This window comes from Halichoeres trimaculatus, unplaced genomic scaffold (assembly GCF_033239565.1).
Source record: "Halichoeres trimaculatus isolate MK-OKI-2021-1 unplaced genomic scaffold, fHalTri1.1 fHalTri1_scaffold_12, whole genome shotgun sequence".
In the NCBI taxonomy this organism is placed as follows: domain Eukaryota; kingdom Metazoa; phylum Chordata; class Actinopteri; order Labriformes; family Labridae; genus Halichoeres; species Halichoeres trimaculatus.
The window spans coordinates 23,447,067-23,465,116 of NW_027437190.1; the positions used below are offsets into that span (position 1 = coordinate 23,447,067).

The following is an 18,050-nucleotide window of genomic DNA, read 5'->3' on the forward strand; positions in this document are numbered from 1 at the left end:
TCTTTTTTTAATTTGTTCTGATGGATACAGCTTCCTGTTCAGACAGTTTTCCAGTTGATTTGGCTCTTAGAAAGTCTTGTTTTTGCAATCTTAGCATTTTAAAAAGTACACATTTGAAACAATAAACTAATCAGGACACATAAAGTTGGTCACTGTTGGTCATGGGCACCAAACTTTTTTGTGGCTTCAGCAATATTTTTACTACTTTTTCTCCTGTGTTTGTCTTCCTACATGTAACCATGGCTGCATTGTTTACATGTGAACTCAGCTGTTAGCAATCTGTAGCATGTCAATGCTAACTGGTGTAAGACCTGATGTCTTCTCACAAGGTGAGGAGAAGGAGGTGAGGACGACGTGCTGGTTCTCAGGTGTAAGCTAAGAAGTGACGACATCAACCTGTCCTTCCATTCATGTTATTGGGAACGTAAGATCTATCTCCAGTAAGATGGACGAGCTAGCTATGCTAACCCAGCAACAGAGGGAATACCAGAGGGCAGAGTTGCATCATGCTATTCACAAACATGGCTAACAGTGCTAACATCAGACACTACATTGGAAGAGCTTCACCTGCTGTGAGCAGACAGGATCCAGGAGACAGAGATGGAGCATGACTGAAGAAGCTCAGTCCTGGACCCTGTGGAGGTGGAGGCTGGCTGAACTGGAGAATGATGGACAAGCTGTCGTCATCTATTTTCTTATGGAGCTTTTTGCACTTTCTATACACTTTCTTACTTTTGTTTTCTTGATTGCTGCTGTGACTTCAATTTCATTGTACTTGTTACAATGACAATAAAGTTCTATTAAATGTTCAGTTTTCATGGTTTTGAACAGCTGTATCCTCCTTCTTGGCAAACTTTTTTTGTAGTCCCTCCCCTTTTAAAAGTCCACATTTTCTTACGTCATTTGAAATAAACACAAAGACAGACAACATAAAAAATCTATTAAGACTTTAATTTTCATTTTGTTTTTAAATACATTTTCAACAGTAGTTGATATTTTTGCACAAATAAGTTACATAATAAATAAAACAAAAGCAAACATTTTATTCTTAAGGCATTTATAGCAGCAGAAGTGGCCTACAGAGTCTGAAACACCCTAAGTATTCGGGGTTGATGACTGTGATATGCAGCTATACAACCTGGCTAGTTTAATAAAACCCAGTTTAATGCTGAATGATTAAGCCTGAGGTTCAGTCCAAACAGTCAAACTGTATCAGGGGTGTTTCAGGAAACTCTGCACCAGTGTTTGGAAATTAAATAAGAAGAAAAGGAAACACTGGTGTCGGCCCTAAAGCAGTGGAAGTCACAGGAGGTAGCATCTTACTCTCCTGCCAATCAGTTTTCTTTTTTTGTACACGCAGCAGACCATGTTTAATGAGTGCTATGATTATCATAGCCATCCACATGTCACTGCATATTTCATAGTCTTTGTGATAAAAGCTGTACAAGAACTGCATCAATATAAAGCTGTGTGTTGAATGTTTGCCTGCTCAGAAATCCCTTTCTAACGAGTTACCCAGATGGTCTTTCTTTAAAAAAAAGGCAAATCATCAGAACAGGGAGCTTGCTGGCAGCAACACAAAAAGTTTGCATACATACATACAAAAAAAGATCACAAAATCTCACCTTTACCTCAGATCTTCTAGTTTATGTGCCCTCTTTGCAACTTGTATTGCATACAGCACATAACCTTTATTTTGGAGACTGAGGGGGAAACAATCCCTTTTTTCTTTTATTTTTCAAAATAAAGTGGTCTCACAGATGGAATTTCAGCTTGTTACTGAATTACATAAATCTTTCAGAAATGAATGAGCCAATCAGACCTCTCAAAAATGATTGATGAGACCTGCAGCCTACCGAGGTTAGAAAATAAGCTCATGTAGATGAGATCGTGTATCTAAATTACATTAATCTTGTAGAGGAGGTTAATGGCAGCTAACCTCTGTCAGATTTTTTCATTAATGTCATTTTGTTAAGTGGGGTTCAGTACGGACATAACTCACTGAAACTGTATTATGCAAACAAATAATGTACCCATTTTGCATGACTAGTAAATCATGCAGAACATAAAGGTAATATCACTGTCACCATTAAGAAAATGTGCAGCTTCAGCTGACAAGCTCACCTCTGGTCATGTGACAGGTTAACAGATTACATGTGCTAAATCTACAGTGCATAGAAACGGTCATTTTGAGACTTTGAAATTTCAAAAGACACATTTTGTGGAATCAATTTAAACTACATGAACAGGTGTGCCTGCGTGGGTTTGAGCTATGCGTTGTGCTAAAACTGGGTTTTCTAAGAAGCAGAGTAAGCACCGAGCAGCAGGCCAGACACCGTTGGGGGTTAATCAGGGAACAAAATGACCACCTGTTTTTGTAAAGCAATGAGGAAACTCTCACTTGTCTGATTGGGGCATTTGTATGGGGACTATTTTTGGGGTGGTTGCCTGATTGCTCTCTTGGAGAACAGCGTCTTGAACAAGGTAATGTGGTTGTTCTAATGATTACACTAGATAACGACACTGGAGTTGCTGCCTGCTGGCATTGAGACTACAATGTAATGTCTGGTCTGAAATGTGGACACAGAAATCCATGGCTTCTTTGCTATCTTTCACACACGTCCTCTCAAAGATCAATCACACCACGCGCACACATACACTCATACAGGCACGCTTCATTATAAGCAAACTAATAACTACAAGTGCATCTGGCATTAACGCTCATTAATATACATGGAAGCATTTGGCTGTTGACACATGCAAACAAAAGCAGCCTTGTATGCACAGTCTAACTATCAGACATTCAGAAGACACACACTTGACACATGTACACACAAGATTAAGCACACATACTGCTTGCACACACTCATGACCACACACGGCCTGTTTGTAGCTTCTGCCAGCTTTCTTTCTCTCTGCATGCCGACTGTGTGTCTGGCACCGAGGTTAAGGTCTGGAGCCACACACAAGCTGTGTGCTCTGCCTGGCTTTTACACACTCCAAATGGGCTTTATGAATGGCTAGGACTCAATGACTGAGTCAACACCGGGGGCCACACTCAACCCAGTCCCACAACAGCTTTTGGAGATAAGTCAGGAACAGCATTCTCGTGGCACAGCCAGGGAGCATGTTTAAATTAATGTGCCACCAGGTTTTCCTTTGTTTATCACTGCAAACATTGTGCAGTGAAGTGTGTCAGCCCACAGATGTGTTGCCTGTTTGCCATTATTGGCTGAGCCCAGTTCTTTTAAACAGCCCACAGTGGTGTGTTTGTGTGCGTTTGTGTGCATATTTGTTTGTGCTCTCAATGCCTCATCAAAGCCACCAATGAATCTAGCTCTCGACATTGCGTGGAGCCGGTGACTGACAGCCTTTCAGTGATTCACAGTCTTGTGCCCTCTGATAAAACATATTCATCTACATTACATACAGAGTTACAAACACAAAACAAGTCCTCACCACTGCTCGATCATTAGATCCAACACTCGGCTGACATTCAGATCTGAATCCAGACTCAAGTCTGGCTCAACAAATGGAGCTGTAGGTGGAGTAAGAGGACGAAAACCAGACGTCATAGTTTCAAGCCAGTCAGCAGCATCAAACAGTGTTGGAGCTCTTCGTTTTCGGGACTTCCCGAGGGATGACAGAGGGGAGGTACAGATGGGGGGTGGGGGAGGAGCTGGGATCACCTGGTTTGGGTTTATTACAGCTGGAGATGGAGGGAGCTCCAGCAGGAGAGATGAGCAAAGAGGAGAGGGCAGGAAGCTGTCGTCTTTAGTGTGATGCTGGGAAGCTTGGGACTGATCAGCCTGAGGAGGAGGAGAAGGAGGGGAGGGACCAGGGACTATCTGGGCAGGAGATTTATAATCAGAGACACCCTCAGAGCCTGGAAGAGAGACAGTTAAAGAGATTAGACACTGAAATGTTTATGTGTCGTTTATGTGCTATTCTTAATTATTTATGGGATACACTCACCAGCACAAGTAATTGGCTCATCCAGGATGTCATCTATGGACTGACGAGGGTCCATCTTTGGAAGAGAAGAAAGAGGTCTGTTAAACTTCCATGTTGTGTTCTTGAATCATTGGATTATGTCCTAACACGCTCAGGAGAAATTAACTTTGTTGATCCCTCCTTGAATTCTACAGACGCTAACCTGCGCTTTCTGGATGGCCTCCAGTAGTTCTTCCTCCAAGCTGCGAACACCAGGCGAGGTTTGAACAGGGCTCGCTGTAATCTGCACTGGCAGCTCAAAATCCTGGCCAATCACATCACACGGCTGGCAGCAGAACACCTATTTAGAAAGCAGAGGTAAATTAGTTGACAGGTGTTTAGCTCACATGTCTGAACAGTTTGAGATTAAAGGTGCTGTAGTGCAGCTTTGCAAAGAGATTATATGAGATACGCATGTGTTTACCTGTGTATACAACACCTCTGTTGGTGCATCTGTTTCTCTCTTGCCTCTGGAGCATCCAGTATCCTGTTGCAGGAAAGGGTGAAGAGATCCTCCACAAGACTGGAGGAATAAAGAGAAAGAAAGGATTATTGTTCTGACTGTGGTTATCTTGTTACTTTTTTCCAGTAAACCGTCTCAGACTAAAGAACCCTGTCCATTTTTCTTCACCTCGTTGCTGGTGTTAGCGGAGCGGTCCCTGGGCCTGCTCCTTAACCTCTCCCTCATCTCCAGCTCCACACTCAGCTCCTGCTGCTGTTGCTGCTCCTTCTCATTCTCAGTTCTCCATGAAGTCCCACACTGCAGGGGCGAAGAGGACGACATGGGTAGACTGGGACTTGGAGTTCCTGAGGCTGTGCTGGCGGGAGCTAGGAAGCCTACGTTGGTAAGACTACAGTTTTCACCTGCTGAGAAACCGTTTTGCACCGTGTTCAGGATCCCATTTGGAACTCCAGTCGAAGCATCACTGAGAATCCCGTTAGCAATCGCCCTGTCCGGGATGTACATCTGTTCATTTGGGCTCCTGTTGGGTGAGTCTGGTCCAGAGCTGGAGCTTGAGCTGGGGCTCTGGCTGGGTGATAGTAAGGGGTAAGGGGTGAGGGGCTCCAGGCTGGTACCCAGCTGGCATAAGGGAGCTGGGGTGGGGCAAGAGTGGGGGAGCTGGAAGGGGCGAAGACGTTGCAGGAGAGTAGGCTTGGTGCCGGAGACGGGGAGGCCTCGTTTTCGAAGGTGCTGCCTTAACTCCGACACCTTAGGAAAGACAGGAAGTGAAGTAATGATTAACTGTGAACGTGGGTTATAAAGATTTCAGTGGAATTTATGCCTTTCAGTGCTTTTCTTACAGTTAGATCAACAAGATTTGCAGGGAGAGGTTCAGGTTTGGCTTTTGGGTCGGTGACTGAAGGGGTTTGGTTTGTTGTGGCTGGAACAGGTTGAGGGTTCAAAGGCATGGCTCCAGCGGACTTTGCTAGATCATTGTGATCTACACTGGATATGACAGAGGCATTAACCTACCAGAACTACCCAACAGCTTAAATGTGAGCTCCACTGGGAATAACAATGACTGTTTCAACATCTGTCTGTTTGCATACCTGGGCACTACCATGAGCTGTTGCTGTGGCTGGAGCTGTTGCTTCTGTTGCTGTTGCTGCTGCTGCTGGTTCTGTAGGATTTGCAGCTGGAGAATAACCTGCTGCTGCTTCAGGAGATTGGAATAGGCTGGGTCTAAAGACGGGGTAGGGCTCTTCTGTTTGGTCCCTAGAAAGAAATCAGGCTTATTTCAATCGTTTTAGCACAAACAGTCAGACAGAATTGTACAATTACGATGAGTTTATGAACAATGTGGAGAAGCCAGACGTCATAATGTGTTTTTACCTCCCGTCCCAGACCCTCCTCTCTGATTCGGAGGAATGTACTGGTGATATGTTAGTGTCCTCATTTTGGGTTTGGTGTCCCTCGGTTTCCGTGGGCGAGGAAGATGGGTAAAGTTGAGGGAGGGGGGCAGGGAGGAGGAGATGGGGGGGCTGGATGGCTGAGCTGTCTGTAGAAACACATATTTCTTACATCACTTGAATCTGTAATCACCTCAAGGTGCTGGTGTGCAATTCCAAGCATATGGACATGCAGGCACAGACCACCAGGTCATTTCACATGGTTTGACAGCATTTGCCCTGTGTCAAGGTTAAACTGTTACATGAAATTGTACAAATGCCTCACAAATCTCCAGATGACAGAAAGCACTGGTTGGCTGACACACAGCCATGAAGCTTGTGTGTGAATGTGTTAACCTACAGGGCAAATACTGGGCTCCCCCAGAAGTGTAAATTGACAGTAATGAATGCAGTACAGCTTAAAGCGGAGCACCGTGTGTGACAAAACAGAAGAGTGACCGTCCTGTTAGATTAACGCTCTTTTATCTTTTATGGTGTACACCTGATGAAAAAGACCTGTCACTAAAGCCGTCGTATAAATGTACTCATCAAAGTCTCTCTGTGGATAAAATCTTGTGCTACTCTGAGCCGGGAAAATACTTTAAAAGGAAAAGTCCCCATAAATGTTAATGAGCTACGAAGTGAAACATAAGTAAACACAGCGGGGTTGTATTCGCAGTCTGTGACCCTGTATTACCTTTGGCAGCAGCGGCGTGGTCTGAGAGGTCACATACATCCCGTTTGGTCTCCCGGTGGTTGCCATGGAGTTCGATTCACTTGGTGTTATACTCAGCGGCTGTCTGATGCCCTCGGTTGCCGGGAGCAACGCCAAACCAGACTGAAAGCAGAATATCAGATTATCAGAGTTGGCAGAGGGGGCTATTTATAAACTCTTCAGTCTGTTAATATTCACTTTAATGTGTTAATCAGAGGTTATTGGTGAGAATTCATTTATCAGGCTTCCTTGTTGCTGCCAGTGCAGTTGGATACATGACTACACCACAGAACCTGAGGGCTTTTCTCTTTTCTCTCTTTGTTTCTGCTTCATTTTCCAGGATAGTGGAGCTAGAATGTGCTTTGAGTGAAACCTGACACAAAGCCAGGATGAACTGTTTGAATTGGAGGTAAATGTACAGATTATTACAAACTGTTTTAAGTTAAAGGTTTGTATTCATGGCTCCTACAGTCTCATATAAATGTCTTTACATTACACTCCTTGGTTTTTTTAAAACAACCCCATCACTCAACACCTGAGTGTTAGTTCAGCGAGTCGACCTGAGCTGCACTGTCCACACAGCTGTCATGCACCATTCTCCTCAATCACCTTGAAAAATGTCTCCTTCCAATTCAGGAGCCTATTTAAATTGCCCTTCGACCACACCAGCATCCACCTGCAGGCTCAAGCTAGAGGTTTGAGATGTGCATGGAAGTGATGAGGCTGGAGCCCAGACACCAAACTGTAACTATGTTTTGCAGCCGTAATGAGTGTAAGATGTTGCGTTCAAATGGATTATAATTAATGTTTTTTTGTGGCTTCAGGACACATCTGAGAAAAAAACTCAGAAAGATGCTTTCTTTTAGTGTCTAATTTTAATTTGACTGATACTACACTTGATATTTACCCACACAACACAGAGATCAGAGACAAAGCCAAGTACGTTGAACTGACAACAAAGTGGCTACGAAGTAGTGACAAAGAGGGGAGTCAAAAGTTAATCAATCCATATAGCTAACTCAAAAACACATCATGGCAACAGACTGGCAACAGAATGATGATAATGTGCTGACAGAGTGGCAACAAAGAGGCGGCAAAGCGGTATCAAAACGACACCATTCCAAATCATCTCGAAGAAAATTTAACATTCACAGGTGAATTAAAATTTAATCTTTTTTTCCACATTTTTCTTCCATTGTCGATTTAAAAAAATAAAAGCCTCTTTCTGAGAGAAATGATAAAACATATTAGTGGGTAATGAAATATTTGATGCACCTGGTTTGCACAGTTAAGATGCAAAGGAAAGAGGGGAGAAAAAGAATCAGAAAACTACACAAAGGAATGAGAGGAGGCTTAAACCAGTTTTGTTTCCTCACCTGAGTTTCACCAGGGCTTTTGTTAAGGGGCGGAGCCACAGCAGAGAAGTCACTCAATAGCTGGTCACCTGAGAGCCCCTGCAGTGAAGGAAAGGCTGCTGACTGATGGAGGCCATGCGGCTTAGAAGGAGAGGAGGAAGAGCAGGAGGAGATGTCATCTTCGAAGACATCAGCAGGCAGAGGGAAGGAGGCCGCGCCTGAGGAAATGAAAAGTGAAAGGAGGTGAGGTCAAAGGAGGAGCAGCCGCAGATTGGATGGTGGGAAACAAAAAGAGCTGCGTGTGACTGTCTGTGTGTGAGGATGTGTGTTGACTCACGGTTCTCCAGAGGCGGTGTGTGTTTTTCGTGTGGTTGCTGCACAGACCCGGGCAGACGTTGGATCCTGTCAGTGAGGTCCTGCGACTGGCGAGCCTTCTTGTGCCTCTGGGCGCCACACACAGTCTTCTCTGTGGGTGGGAAGAGGGAGGGATAGTGCAGATAAGTAAGAAACAAGGAGACAGATGGGAGATCAGCAGAGAGAGAGGAGGAGGATAGTGGAGAGAAAGAAGCAACAGGATTCAGAACATATGTGATGTGAGCGTGCACGCCACAGGCAATCAGTCCCAAGTCAAACCAGCGGCAGCATCAAAAAATAGTAAACAGACGGCCCATAGGGAGACGTATTCCCTTGGATATTTAACACTGGCACATGCCTCACACAGCATTTTTAAAAGGGCAGTGGAGGGTTGTCTGGGAAATCAGACAGTTTGAGAAGACAGATACTACAATAGCGATCTTTTCAAATTAAAAGCAGGGTTAGAGGTTGTTGAGAGGAAAAGCAGAGATAAAAAGAGAAAGGTAGATTAGAGAGAAAGATGTCAGCTACGGCAGAAAATGATGACTGATCCCCAGATGGGCAGGTGTATCATGCGCTGTCAATCACTGATATGTTTGCAGACTGCTTAATATGCAGAGTTAGAGTGTACAACAAGGTCACATTTCTGTTTTACTGACAGCTGATGAAACACTAAGCCCAATGCCAGATTTTCACGCTTCATTTCCTCGCACAACTACTACACAAGAGGGAGCGGGGAGCAGCGCAGATCAGATAAAACACAAGCATAAAGAAGGTGAGAGAGACAGAGAAATATGTTGCAATCCGTTTCGCTGGGAGCATTTAGGGTAAAGCAGGAAGGAGGCAGCAGCATATCTGAAGGCAGGGCATCACCTGGTGTAGTTTCAGTGTTCAGACCACTAGGGGGCAGCTTCTGAGCAGCACCGTCGTCAGTTAGACGCTGCAGCAGGAAACGGCAGGTCAAACAAACAGCCAGGGCCATTTCAATGCAGTTTAAAAGGTGGACAATTAAATAAAGGTGTTCTTCAACACCAATACAGATTAATCAAACAGACCAAAGAAAAAATATAAGGCTTTGAAATATGCTTGGGTACCTATCTGCTTTTAACTCATCAAATATTGGGGAAACACTGACGTATGCTGGACATTTATCATTTAACTATGTTTGGTGATTTAACTAGATGTTACGTACCAGAGCTTCACTCTGGTCTTTCTCTGTTTTTTGAGCAGGACAGGCCGACTTCAGCCCTGTGAAGACAAACAAGATGATATAAGATTACACAACAATGAAGCATTTGGTTTGTTTTCCAACCAAGACTTTCTCTTTGGTTCTGTTTTTTTCTCTGTCAGGGGGCAGCCTAGAGGATCTGTGCATAAACGAAGTCTTCAGCCTTTAACTCGTCACAATGTGCCACAGTTCTCACACAGCTTGCTTTAGTTTCAGCCAATTATGGAAGAATCACAGAAAGGTACTGGACCTGCCAAAACATTTTAAACTTTTTTTTTTATTATTTAGTCTTGTTTCTTTGTCATTTTCAGCTGGTGTAGTTCCCATTCTTTTGGCATGTCTTTTTTAGTGCTTTGTTTTTCCTGTTCTGACTAATTTGAAATCATCACATGTGACCATGTAAAGCCTGACTTATATCACCATTTTAAATCATGTTGTTGCACTATTTTTGATGAAATACAAGCTTTAAATGACATGCAAGCATCAAAATATCTTTTTGTTCACATTTTATTCAGGGTCTCTCTTTTATTAGAAAGGGGTTGTGTATAATTTAAATAACTTGGTCATTGCCTGCTTATTGAAGATAAAAGTCAGCATACTTCTATCAAATGTGTTCTTTGTTGTTACCGTGGTTCGGTTAAAACTGAAATTATTCTACAGAATACACTGTAATATAAAGATAAAATGATACATATAACATTGAATTGTGAAAAAATGAAATATACAATAAAGTCGAAATTTGAAATATGATGACAGAATAATCTGCTCATTATTAAAAGTACAGATGCATCTACTGATCAATAGTCATCATCTGTCGGTGAAAAGGTGATATGAAGATCATTATTATGAAATCCAGCCTGCTCTCAGTAGAAGCCAATCAATCACAATGTAAATGAAACACAAAGACTAACCAGGGTCTGCATTGATCTCACTCTGCCTTCGATTCTGGATCCTCAGCTGCAGCACTGAAAAACAAGAGAAGAGAGTCGATTGTGTTAAAAAATGATGAAATAATATCACAAGTTTCACTGATGAAACAGGAGCTAAAATCCTCACTGAAGGAGGACTATATCTGAAAGAAGAAGTGACACTGACGTAGAAAAGGTAAGAGCTGAGCAATACAGGACAGCCCGATACCTGCAAAATGATCCTGTAACTCATATCACCTCATAACTCTTTGCTGCTCATAGATTATATATCTCCTCCCATGCCTGTGCACATACTTACACACCACATGTGTGCACACGTACATGAACATTTCGTTCAACACAAACAGGTGGGGCAAGGAAGGGTTGGACCCGTTACACTGTGTGCCCTCCTCCCTCCCATGATGCATTTTGGTGAGTTTTGAGACCTGACCAGGGGAGGAGAGGAGGGGGCAACTGTGAAAGAGGGGGCTGAGGGCTGTAACTATTTATCTCTCAGTGTGTCTATTTCTGTGGTCCCATCCCCCCTTCAGCTGTCCTGCTCTCTCCACAAGCCACCTCACGTCATCCTCATTTGTGCTGCTAACTATACTCTTCCTGCTCTGCAGCCTGTTCAACCACACAAACAAAACTTCAGCGTTGTCAAAACCTGGATTCAAAGCAGATTAGCTCACTGAGCCCTGTCAGTGTGAAAACTCTGAGAATTAGTGTAAATCACTCCAGTGCATCATCTGCATGTCAGTGTGGGTGTTAACAGTCTACGAGTAGATCGATTTGTTGAAACTGGAGGTCCAGTAGAAGTCTGAAGCCCTGCCTTAAATCATATTACATGCATTACATAACATGGTGGTTCCCAACCTTGGGGTCAACCCTTTAACAAATCTGAGAGGTGTCTCCAAAGGATTAACAGGACTGAACAAAGTAAACATAAAAAACAAGTGCAAATTTTCCAAACACTGACAGTGTAACACTGAGCATGAGCTTTCTTTGATGGCTCAACTTCATGGCAGAGGTCAACAACAATGAACAAAAGTGTTTTAAATTTAGGAAACAAAAGCCGAACAGAGTGTTTTGCACAAATGAAGAACATGAGCTCAGCATGGATCCCTGCCGATACACCCGTCGAGGCTCTGTTGTGTACATACATGATTTCAAACAGAGCAGCTGCCCTAAAGAATCACGTTTTCCAGCAGGTGTTGGTGCACCTTAGGGGGCTTGTCTCCTTGTCGTTTCCTCGCGTCTCTATTTTACCAGCCGTTTACGACAGCTGCGTGGGAACACTGCGGCAGCCGCTCCGACTTGCAGGGAAGCTTACATTATGCAGCCATGCCAAAGGTTCTTGTATTCTGCTTGTAGCACATAGCTGGTTGTCTCCTGGAAGTTGTTTTTTAAAACTCTCTGAAGTAATCCAGAGTTGCTACAAGGTACTCTTTGACTCTGTAAGCCTTGAGATTTTCAGGCATTTCCCAGACTGTTGAAGTATGAGACTGTTTTCACGATGCAAGTAAGAGTCAGAGTCCAACTTAGACTTACTCAGACACAATTATTCAAAAAAATATTTCTTTTCATTTAACAAAAATGATAAAATAGCCGGTATATAGTTCTATTTTTTTCTGTTTTAGCATTAGCAGAAATGAAAATTGCTTTTTCCCTGCACCACCCACTGGATGCAAATCTACGGGGTTGTAGTTTGTAAGGCATATGGTAAGATGTAGTCATTTTAAAGCTACTGTAAGAAATTTGTAATTTGTATTGAGTTTGGCACCACCTGTGGACAAAGTAATGCATCTGGTTTCTTTAATAATAAATTCTTAAATACATCTCATCCTGCTCAACCATCAAAGCTAATTCAAACATTACAAAAAAAATATGCATGTTTTTGCCAGTCTTAATGCTGATTGTCATTTTTGCTTTCGGTGCTCACTGGTAAAAGGTATTATGAATTTCAGTCTGTTTCACAAACACCCAAAAACTTCCCACAGGAGCTTTAAGACATAAATTTCAACAGTAAATTTAAACATTACTTTTGTTTTCATATTCTGTTTGGTTATTTTATCTGAGGTGAATGTTAGCCCATACATCTTTTTTGTTACATTTATTTAATGACAATGTTTGATTTGATTACATTTTTCTTTCTTTTCCACCTCTTCAGCCCTTCCCATTGAGGCAGATTGCTGCTCACCATGAGTCTGGTTCAGTCTAAGGTTGGGACCTGTTAATGTTAGGTTTTTCTAGCTGTTGCCAAATGAAGTCCTATCTCATGGTGGGATTATGTTGGGTCTAAGTACACATCATATCAAAGATTACAGTCTAGGGTTGCAGCTTCGTTTTAAATTCCTTGTGTTTTAATTTTATGCTACAAATTTCAAAAATCAATCTTAAACTAGAGTCCATCCATTTTTTTCCAACATATACATCAACAAACCAGTGTCACACTGTCAAATGCAAAGACCTTCAGCCCCAGGCTCAAGTGTCTTCACGTATATTCAAAACATCTCCATCTGTGGGGTCACAATCACTAAATCCATTCACTGTGATCAATACATATTGATTATATGACAGACAACCTGACCGAGCAGCCAATAACCTTGACGCCATCACCTCACCTTTACATATTGATGCTAATGTTGCCAATTATTGTGAAGATGTAAAGCCACTGTTGTAGGAAAACAAATCCTTCTCTCTTTAATTGGTGTGACTCGAGACCTGAAGGAGTCTCACCTGAGCGGAACTTGTTCCGGATGAGGAGCGACCTCTCTGAGGCTAGCAGCGTCATGGCAGAGGGGAGGATTGAGGAGCCGATACAGAAAGACAGAGAGACGGAGAGAAAGAGAAAGAAAGAGAGGAATTTCCTGGTGTCACTGCCAGGAGGAAACGGCCCCTCTCCTTCCGTCTCTCACTGTGGGAAACAGTACAGGAGGAAACAGGAGAGAGAGGGACAGATGCTTGTTAATCCACTGATAGACACAAACTGATATTGATAGAGACACACAAAGCACAGCAGAGATAGATTGAGGGGGAAATAGAGATGCAAAGACCTACAGGCAGACTGAAGAGAGCTGCTCAGGCCTCCCAGCAGACAGCCTGTCATAATCACACAGAGAGTCACAAAGAACCACCCACAGACGCACAACAAATGACACGGAGAATTAAACAGATGAGCATGCTCTGAAAGAAGGAGAAGAAGATGAGGAAAAAAAGAGAAAGGGAGAGAGGAAGGCTTGCATGAGTGAGACAGATCCCCCTGGAAAGATTCAGTCGAAGTTAGGGGACAGGGATTCTACTGGACAAAGATGGACTCACAGCATCGCACAAAACATGTGACAACAGGACCTCAAATGTGTCATCCACAAAAAGACAAAAAGAAGTAAACAGTAAGAGCTGGGAATCTATGTAAGCTGCATGAGTACACACAGAAAATACACACACACACACTTAACATATTAACAATATTGATTTAACTAGCCAGCCACAGAACACCCACAGGAGGCCTGTTTGAAGGGATCAGACACACACATACAAAACCATGCTCACACACAGACACACAGCCTTTGTAAAAGCTGACGTAGTGCATGTTCAATCAGATCAGTCTAAGTCCCACAAATGCACAAACTTTCCTTGTTTACAATACAAAGAGTCCAAAAGAAGGCCTCTGACTTGTGAATACAAGCAAATGGAAGGAAATTGATTGAGATTTCTGCTCCTGCTCAGACGTTATTTCACAGTAGGGCACAAGAAGGCAGTGAAAACACAGAGAGAGAATAAAAGCCAGAGAATGAAAGAGAATACTTACAAGTGGAGGGAGAATCGAGTCCCTCGGGGGAAATTGGAGTGGATTTAAGATTAAATTGAGAGAGGTGCAAGATGGAGGAAGACAGGGGAAAGAGAGAACTTCGTGGTGCGTTTAATGACGATTTCTTTCTTTCATGTTCTTTTCATATCCTTTTTCTTCCCCTGTTCGCTCCTTCGTCTCGCTTTCTTGTTTCTATTCTTTTCGCTTTTTTTGCTCCTAAAGGTGAGCTGCAGAGTAAAAAGGACTTGTGCGTCCTTCGTCCCCCTTATGACTGAAACTCACCCTCCACCCTGCTCTCTTTGCCCCCTCTCCCTATCCGCCCTAAGCATCCTGGATCCTTGGTGCCAACTGTGAGTGACTGTCAAACTCTACCCCACCCCCCAACCCCCCCATCCCTCCTCCTCTCTTGACATCTGCAGGTTAAGAGGGGTGGAGGGAGAGAGGTAATAACTATTTATTTATGAGTTTGTTTTCATAGGTAAATCTCACTGTTTGAGTTTTTCAAAGTGCTATTTAATGTGACATATACAAAGGTAAATCAGACTAAAGAGTGGGTTTATTACAAGGCAGCAAGAAAAGCCCCGAGAGTTTTGGACTCACATCAAATCATGCACTGCAGCAGGACTGCGGGCTCAAATGTACCTGTCAGAACACCTTTGGGTCACCCTCTCAAAGTGATTTAGTAGTGTTAGCGTGCAAGAGTACATGTATACATGTCTGTGTGTGTGTGAGTCTGCAGAGAGAGTCTCAGGTCAGTGACTTAGAGTCAGTCAGCATAAAGAGTAAAGTATGTAGTAAAATCACCTGAGCTTCACCTCATGTCTCCAGAGCAAGTTTGGTTTAACATGCTGGAATATAGTGTAAAGTGTGTGTGTGTGTGTGTGTGTGTGTGTGTGTGTGTGTGTGTGTGTGTGTGTGTGTGTGTGTGTGTGTGTGTGTGTGTGTGTGTGTGTGTGTGCAGGGGTGGGGTGAAAGAGTGGGGGAAGTGAGGTCGTAGCTGGAGCACCTGTTCCGTTGATTTGACGGACAGGCCGGTGTGTGTGCTGGTTCAGCAGGTCATAGAGTGGGGGTGACAAAGAGGGGAGGCAGAGAGGGTGACGTGGAGAGGGGATGAAACGGGGGAAGGAAGGAGGGAGAGAACAGCGTGAGAAAAAAAAAGATGATTGTTCGGTGTTTTATCGGATGTGGAGTAAACGCTATGACGTCGAGATGCACTAATCAGAGCGCGCGCAGCAGAGAAAGCACCGCGTGAGCCAATTACAGTTGCCGTGACACAAAATGGAACAACTAATGGAACACAAAATGAATGGGAACCTTAACTTAATACGAGGTTACAGACGGACGGCTCTTTCAGGTGCCATTTGCACAGCACAGCTGAGTTTTTCTTGTCATTATGAAATCTCACCTTTGACAGCTTTTCCCTCTGCCCTGTGAATGCTTTCCACACAGACACGCAACACATCCAAAAACAGTGACTTCACTGGCAGCATGGCACATTATTGAGAGGAAGGTGATGTAATTGCTTTTCTCTCTGTTCTGAAGAGCTACACTCTTCTCTACAGCCTGGACGGCTTTTCTGATAGAGCACCTGTTACACTCCTCAAAACACACATACACACTCCTGGGTGTTAATCCTGCACTGTGTCTGGCGAGGGAGGAGGCTTTCACAGCGTTAACCTTACCCCTTTGAAACATCACATTTCTTTGCCAAAGTCTGCACTTGCATGCCACATGCTAAGCTACATCATGAAGCTAAGAATAAGGAAAGCTCTAGAAAAGATATATCTATTTTATGTTTGTGTCTTTTACTGCTGATTCTGCAGATATGTGATGTTTATCCAGCTCACCCTAGGCTTGCTCTCTTCTGTTTTTCAACCTGGAGAAAGTCTCCATTCACCATGTATACAGAGCCAAAGCAACAGCACGGAGAATGAGCTGGAATATGTAGCGCATCACAGGTGTACTACTGCCCTCACATGGCTGAGCTATGCAACAACAGCCAGGCATGTGTGAGCAATTTTTTGAAAGTTTTCAAAAAAAAAAACATAAATGGTTATTTAGCTCTTCATCAGTTTTGATTCTCAGAGGTTATATTTGGACAACAGAACATATTAATAACAAATGTATGAAAGTGCAACATGTATCAAGAGGAATGAAAAGCTGAGACACATGCGCACACACTCGCCAGCCTGTTCAACACACTTCACTACATCTGCAGCCTCTGCCTGCTCGTTCATCACTGCACCCATTCTCCTCCCTCGCTCCTCTCCTCCTCTACCTTTATCACTTCAATCACTTGGCCATGTGCCACTCAGGGGGCCTGCTGCCCGTTCCACTTCACACACACACACACACACACACACACACACACACACACACACACACACACACACACACACACACACACACACACACACACACACACATCCACAGACCTCACAGATTCTTTCCCTCGTTCTGTCCATCATCCACCTGTCTGTCAGTCACTGCACTTTGAAGCTCTCTGCAATCTGGATAGCCACCAATTCACACACACACACACACACACACACACACACACACACACACACACACACACACACACACACACACACATTTACATTGTACTGTACACACAAACCCCCAGCTGGACTGCTGATCTAACGTACTGGGTTGAATATTCATCATCATCACACACTAAGGACCTTGTACGCTCAGCGGTGCAGCAGCCCAGTGGTGTCAATTAGGCACCAGAGTCTGTTTTCAGTTTTTTTTTTAATGGCTGACACAGCGGCCTTGATTTAACAGCTGACCCCTCGCATTGACCTTAACAATATGTATAAAGCACCTCAATGAGTCTCTACAACAAGGTGAGCTCAGGCCCCATCTTTGATAAGACACATGAACAGAGCGTGGCTAAAGCTCTTAGAATTATGTTAATGTGAAAATGCCCTTTCAAGTGTCAATCAATGAGAGTGGTTATCTGTTGAATCTGTTATTGATGCATATATCATTAGTTAAACACTCAGTCAACACACAGTAAAAGACAGAAGGAACTTTTGGCTTTTTTCAGCCTAAAGTTTTCCCAAAGCTCCTGTGAGCAGTTTTTAGCTTGTTGTGAAACAGACTAAAATGTATATTGATGCTTCTTTCTGACCTTAAAAACAAACAAATCATCGACAAGAAGACAAGAAAAGTGGCTGTTTTGAAACATTAGTTTTAGTGTCTGAAAACACTGGTTGGAGTAGGTGCCAGACCATGATTAACTGCACACTCTATGAGTTATACACTGGAATTTTTAAAGAGAGCAGGGTGAGAGTGTCAAGAAACGCTGATCAGACAAAATTGTTAAAGACAGATTTGTCCATTGAGGTGTGTGTGTGTGTGTGGGGGGGGGGGGGGGGGGGGGGGGGGGGGAATGTAAGATCTATCTTTTCTAACTTTTGATCATGTACCATAATATTTTATGTAATTATTTATCTGTGTATTTATGTATGTATGAATGTTTTTTTAATCATTCATTCATATATTCACTCATTCCCCAACAGGTTTTTTTGGGTGTTGTTATTTTTTTTTATATGCTGATAGAGAAATTGCTAAGCTCTCTGTTTGTGTAAAGTCTAGCACCCCCTTGTGGGCCTTGTGGATACATCTTTACCCCTCTCAATTTTTCTTGTACATGTGAAAATTGTGTTTTCTGACAATGTGCTGCTGCCTTTTAATTTTGCTGAAAGTCATGCTTAAAAAATTTGAATACATTCAATCCTATTTATCCCATTTGAGGTCATTGGAGGGGGCTGGAGCCTATCCCAGCTGT

The 18,050-nt window shown here is 43.2% G+C and overlaps 1 protein-coding gene across 1 annotated transcript; it reads right to left on the minus strand.

Moving 5' to 3' along the window:
• Positions 1–3,455: 3,455 nt before the first annotated feature.
• Positions 3,456–13,237, minus strand: LOC141801377 (uncharacterized). The gene is made up of 15 exons (XM_074684393.1): positions 13,183–13,237; positions 10,447–10,500; positions 9,500–9,555; positions 9,181–9,247; positions 8,291–8,419; positions 7,975–8,171; positions 6,581–6,721; positions 5,818–5,993; positions 5,545–5,706; positions 5,296–5,440; positions 4,625–5,203; positions 4,418–4,516; positions 4,157–4,294; positions 3,976–4,030; positions 3,456–3,886 (listed from the first exon to the last, which is right to left on the minus strand). Exons 1-15 carry the CDS (start codon positions 13,235–13,237, stop codon positions 3,456–3,458), a joined length of 2,484 nt encoding a protein of 827 aa, XP_074540494.1.
• Positions 13,238–18,050: the final 4,813 nt, after the last annotated feature.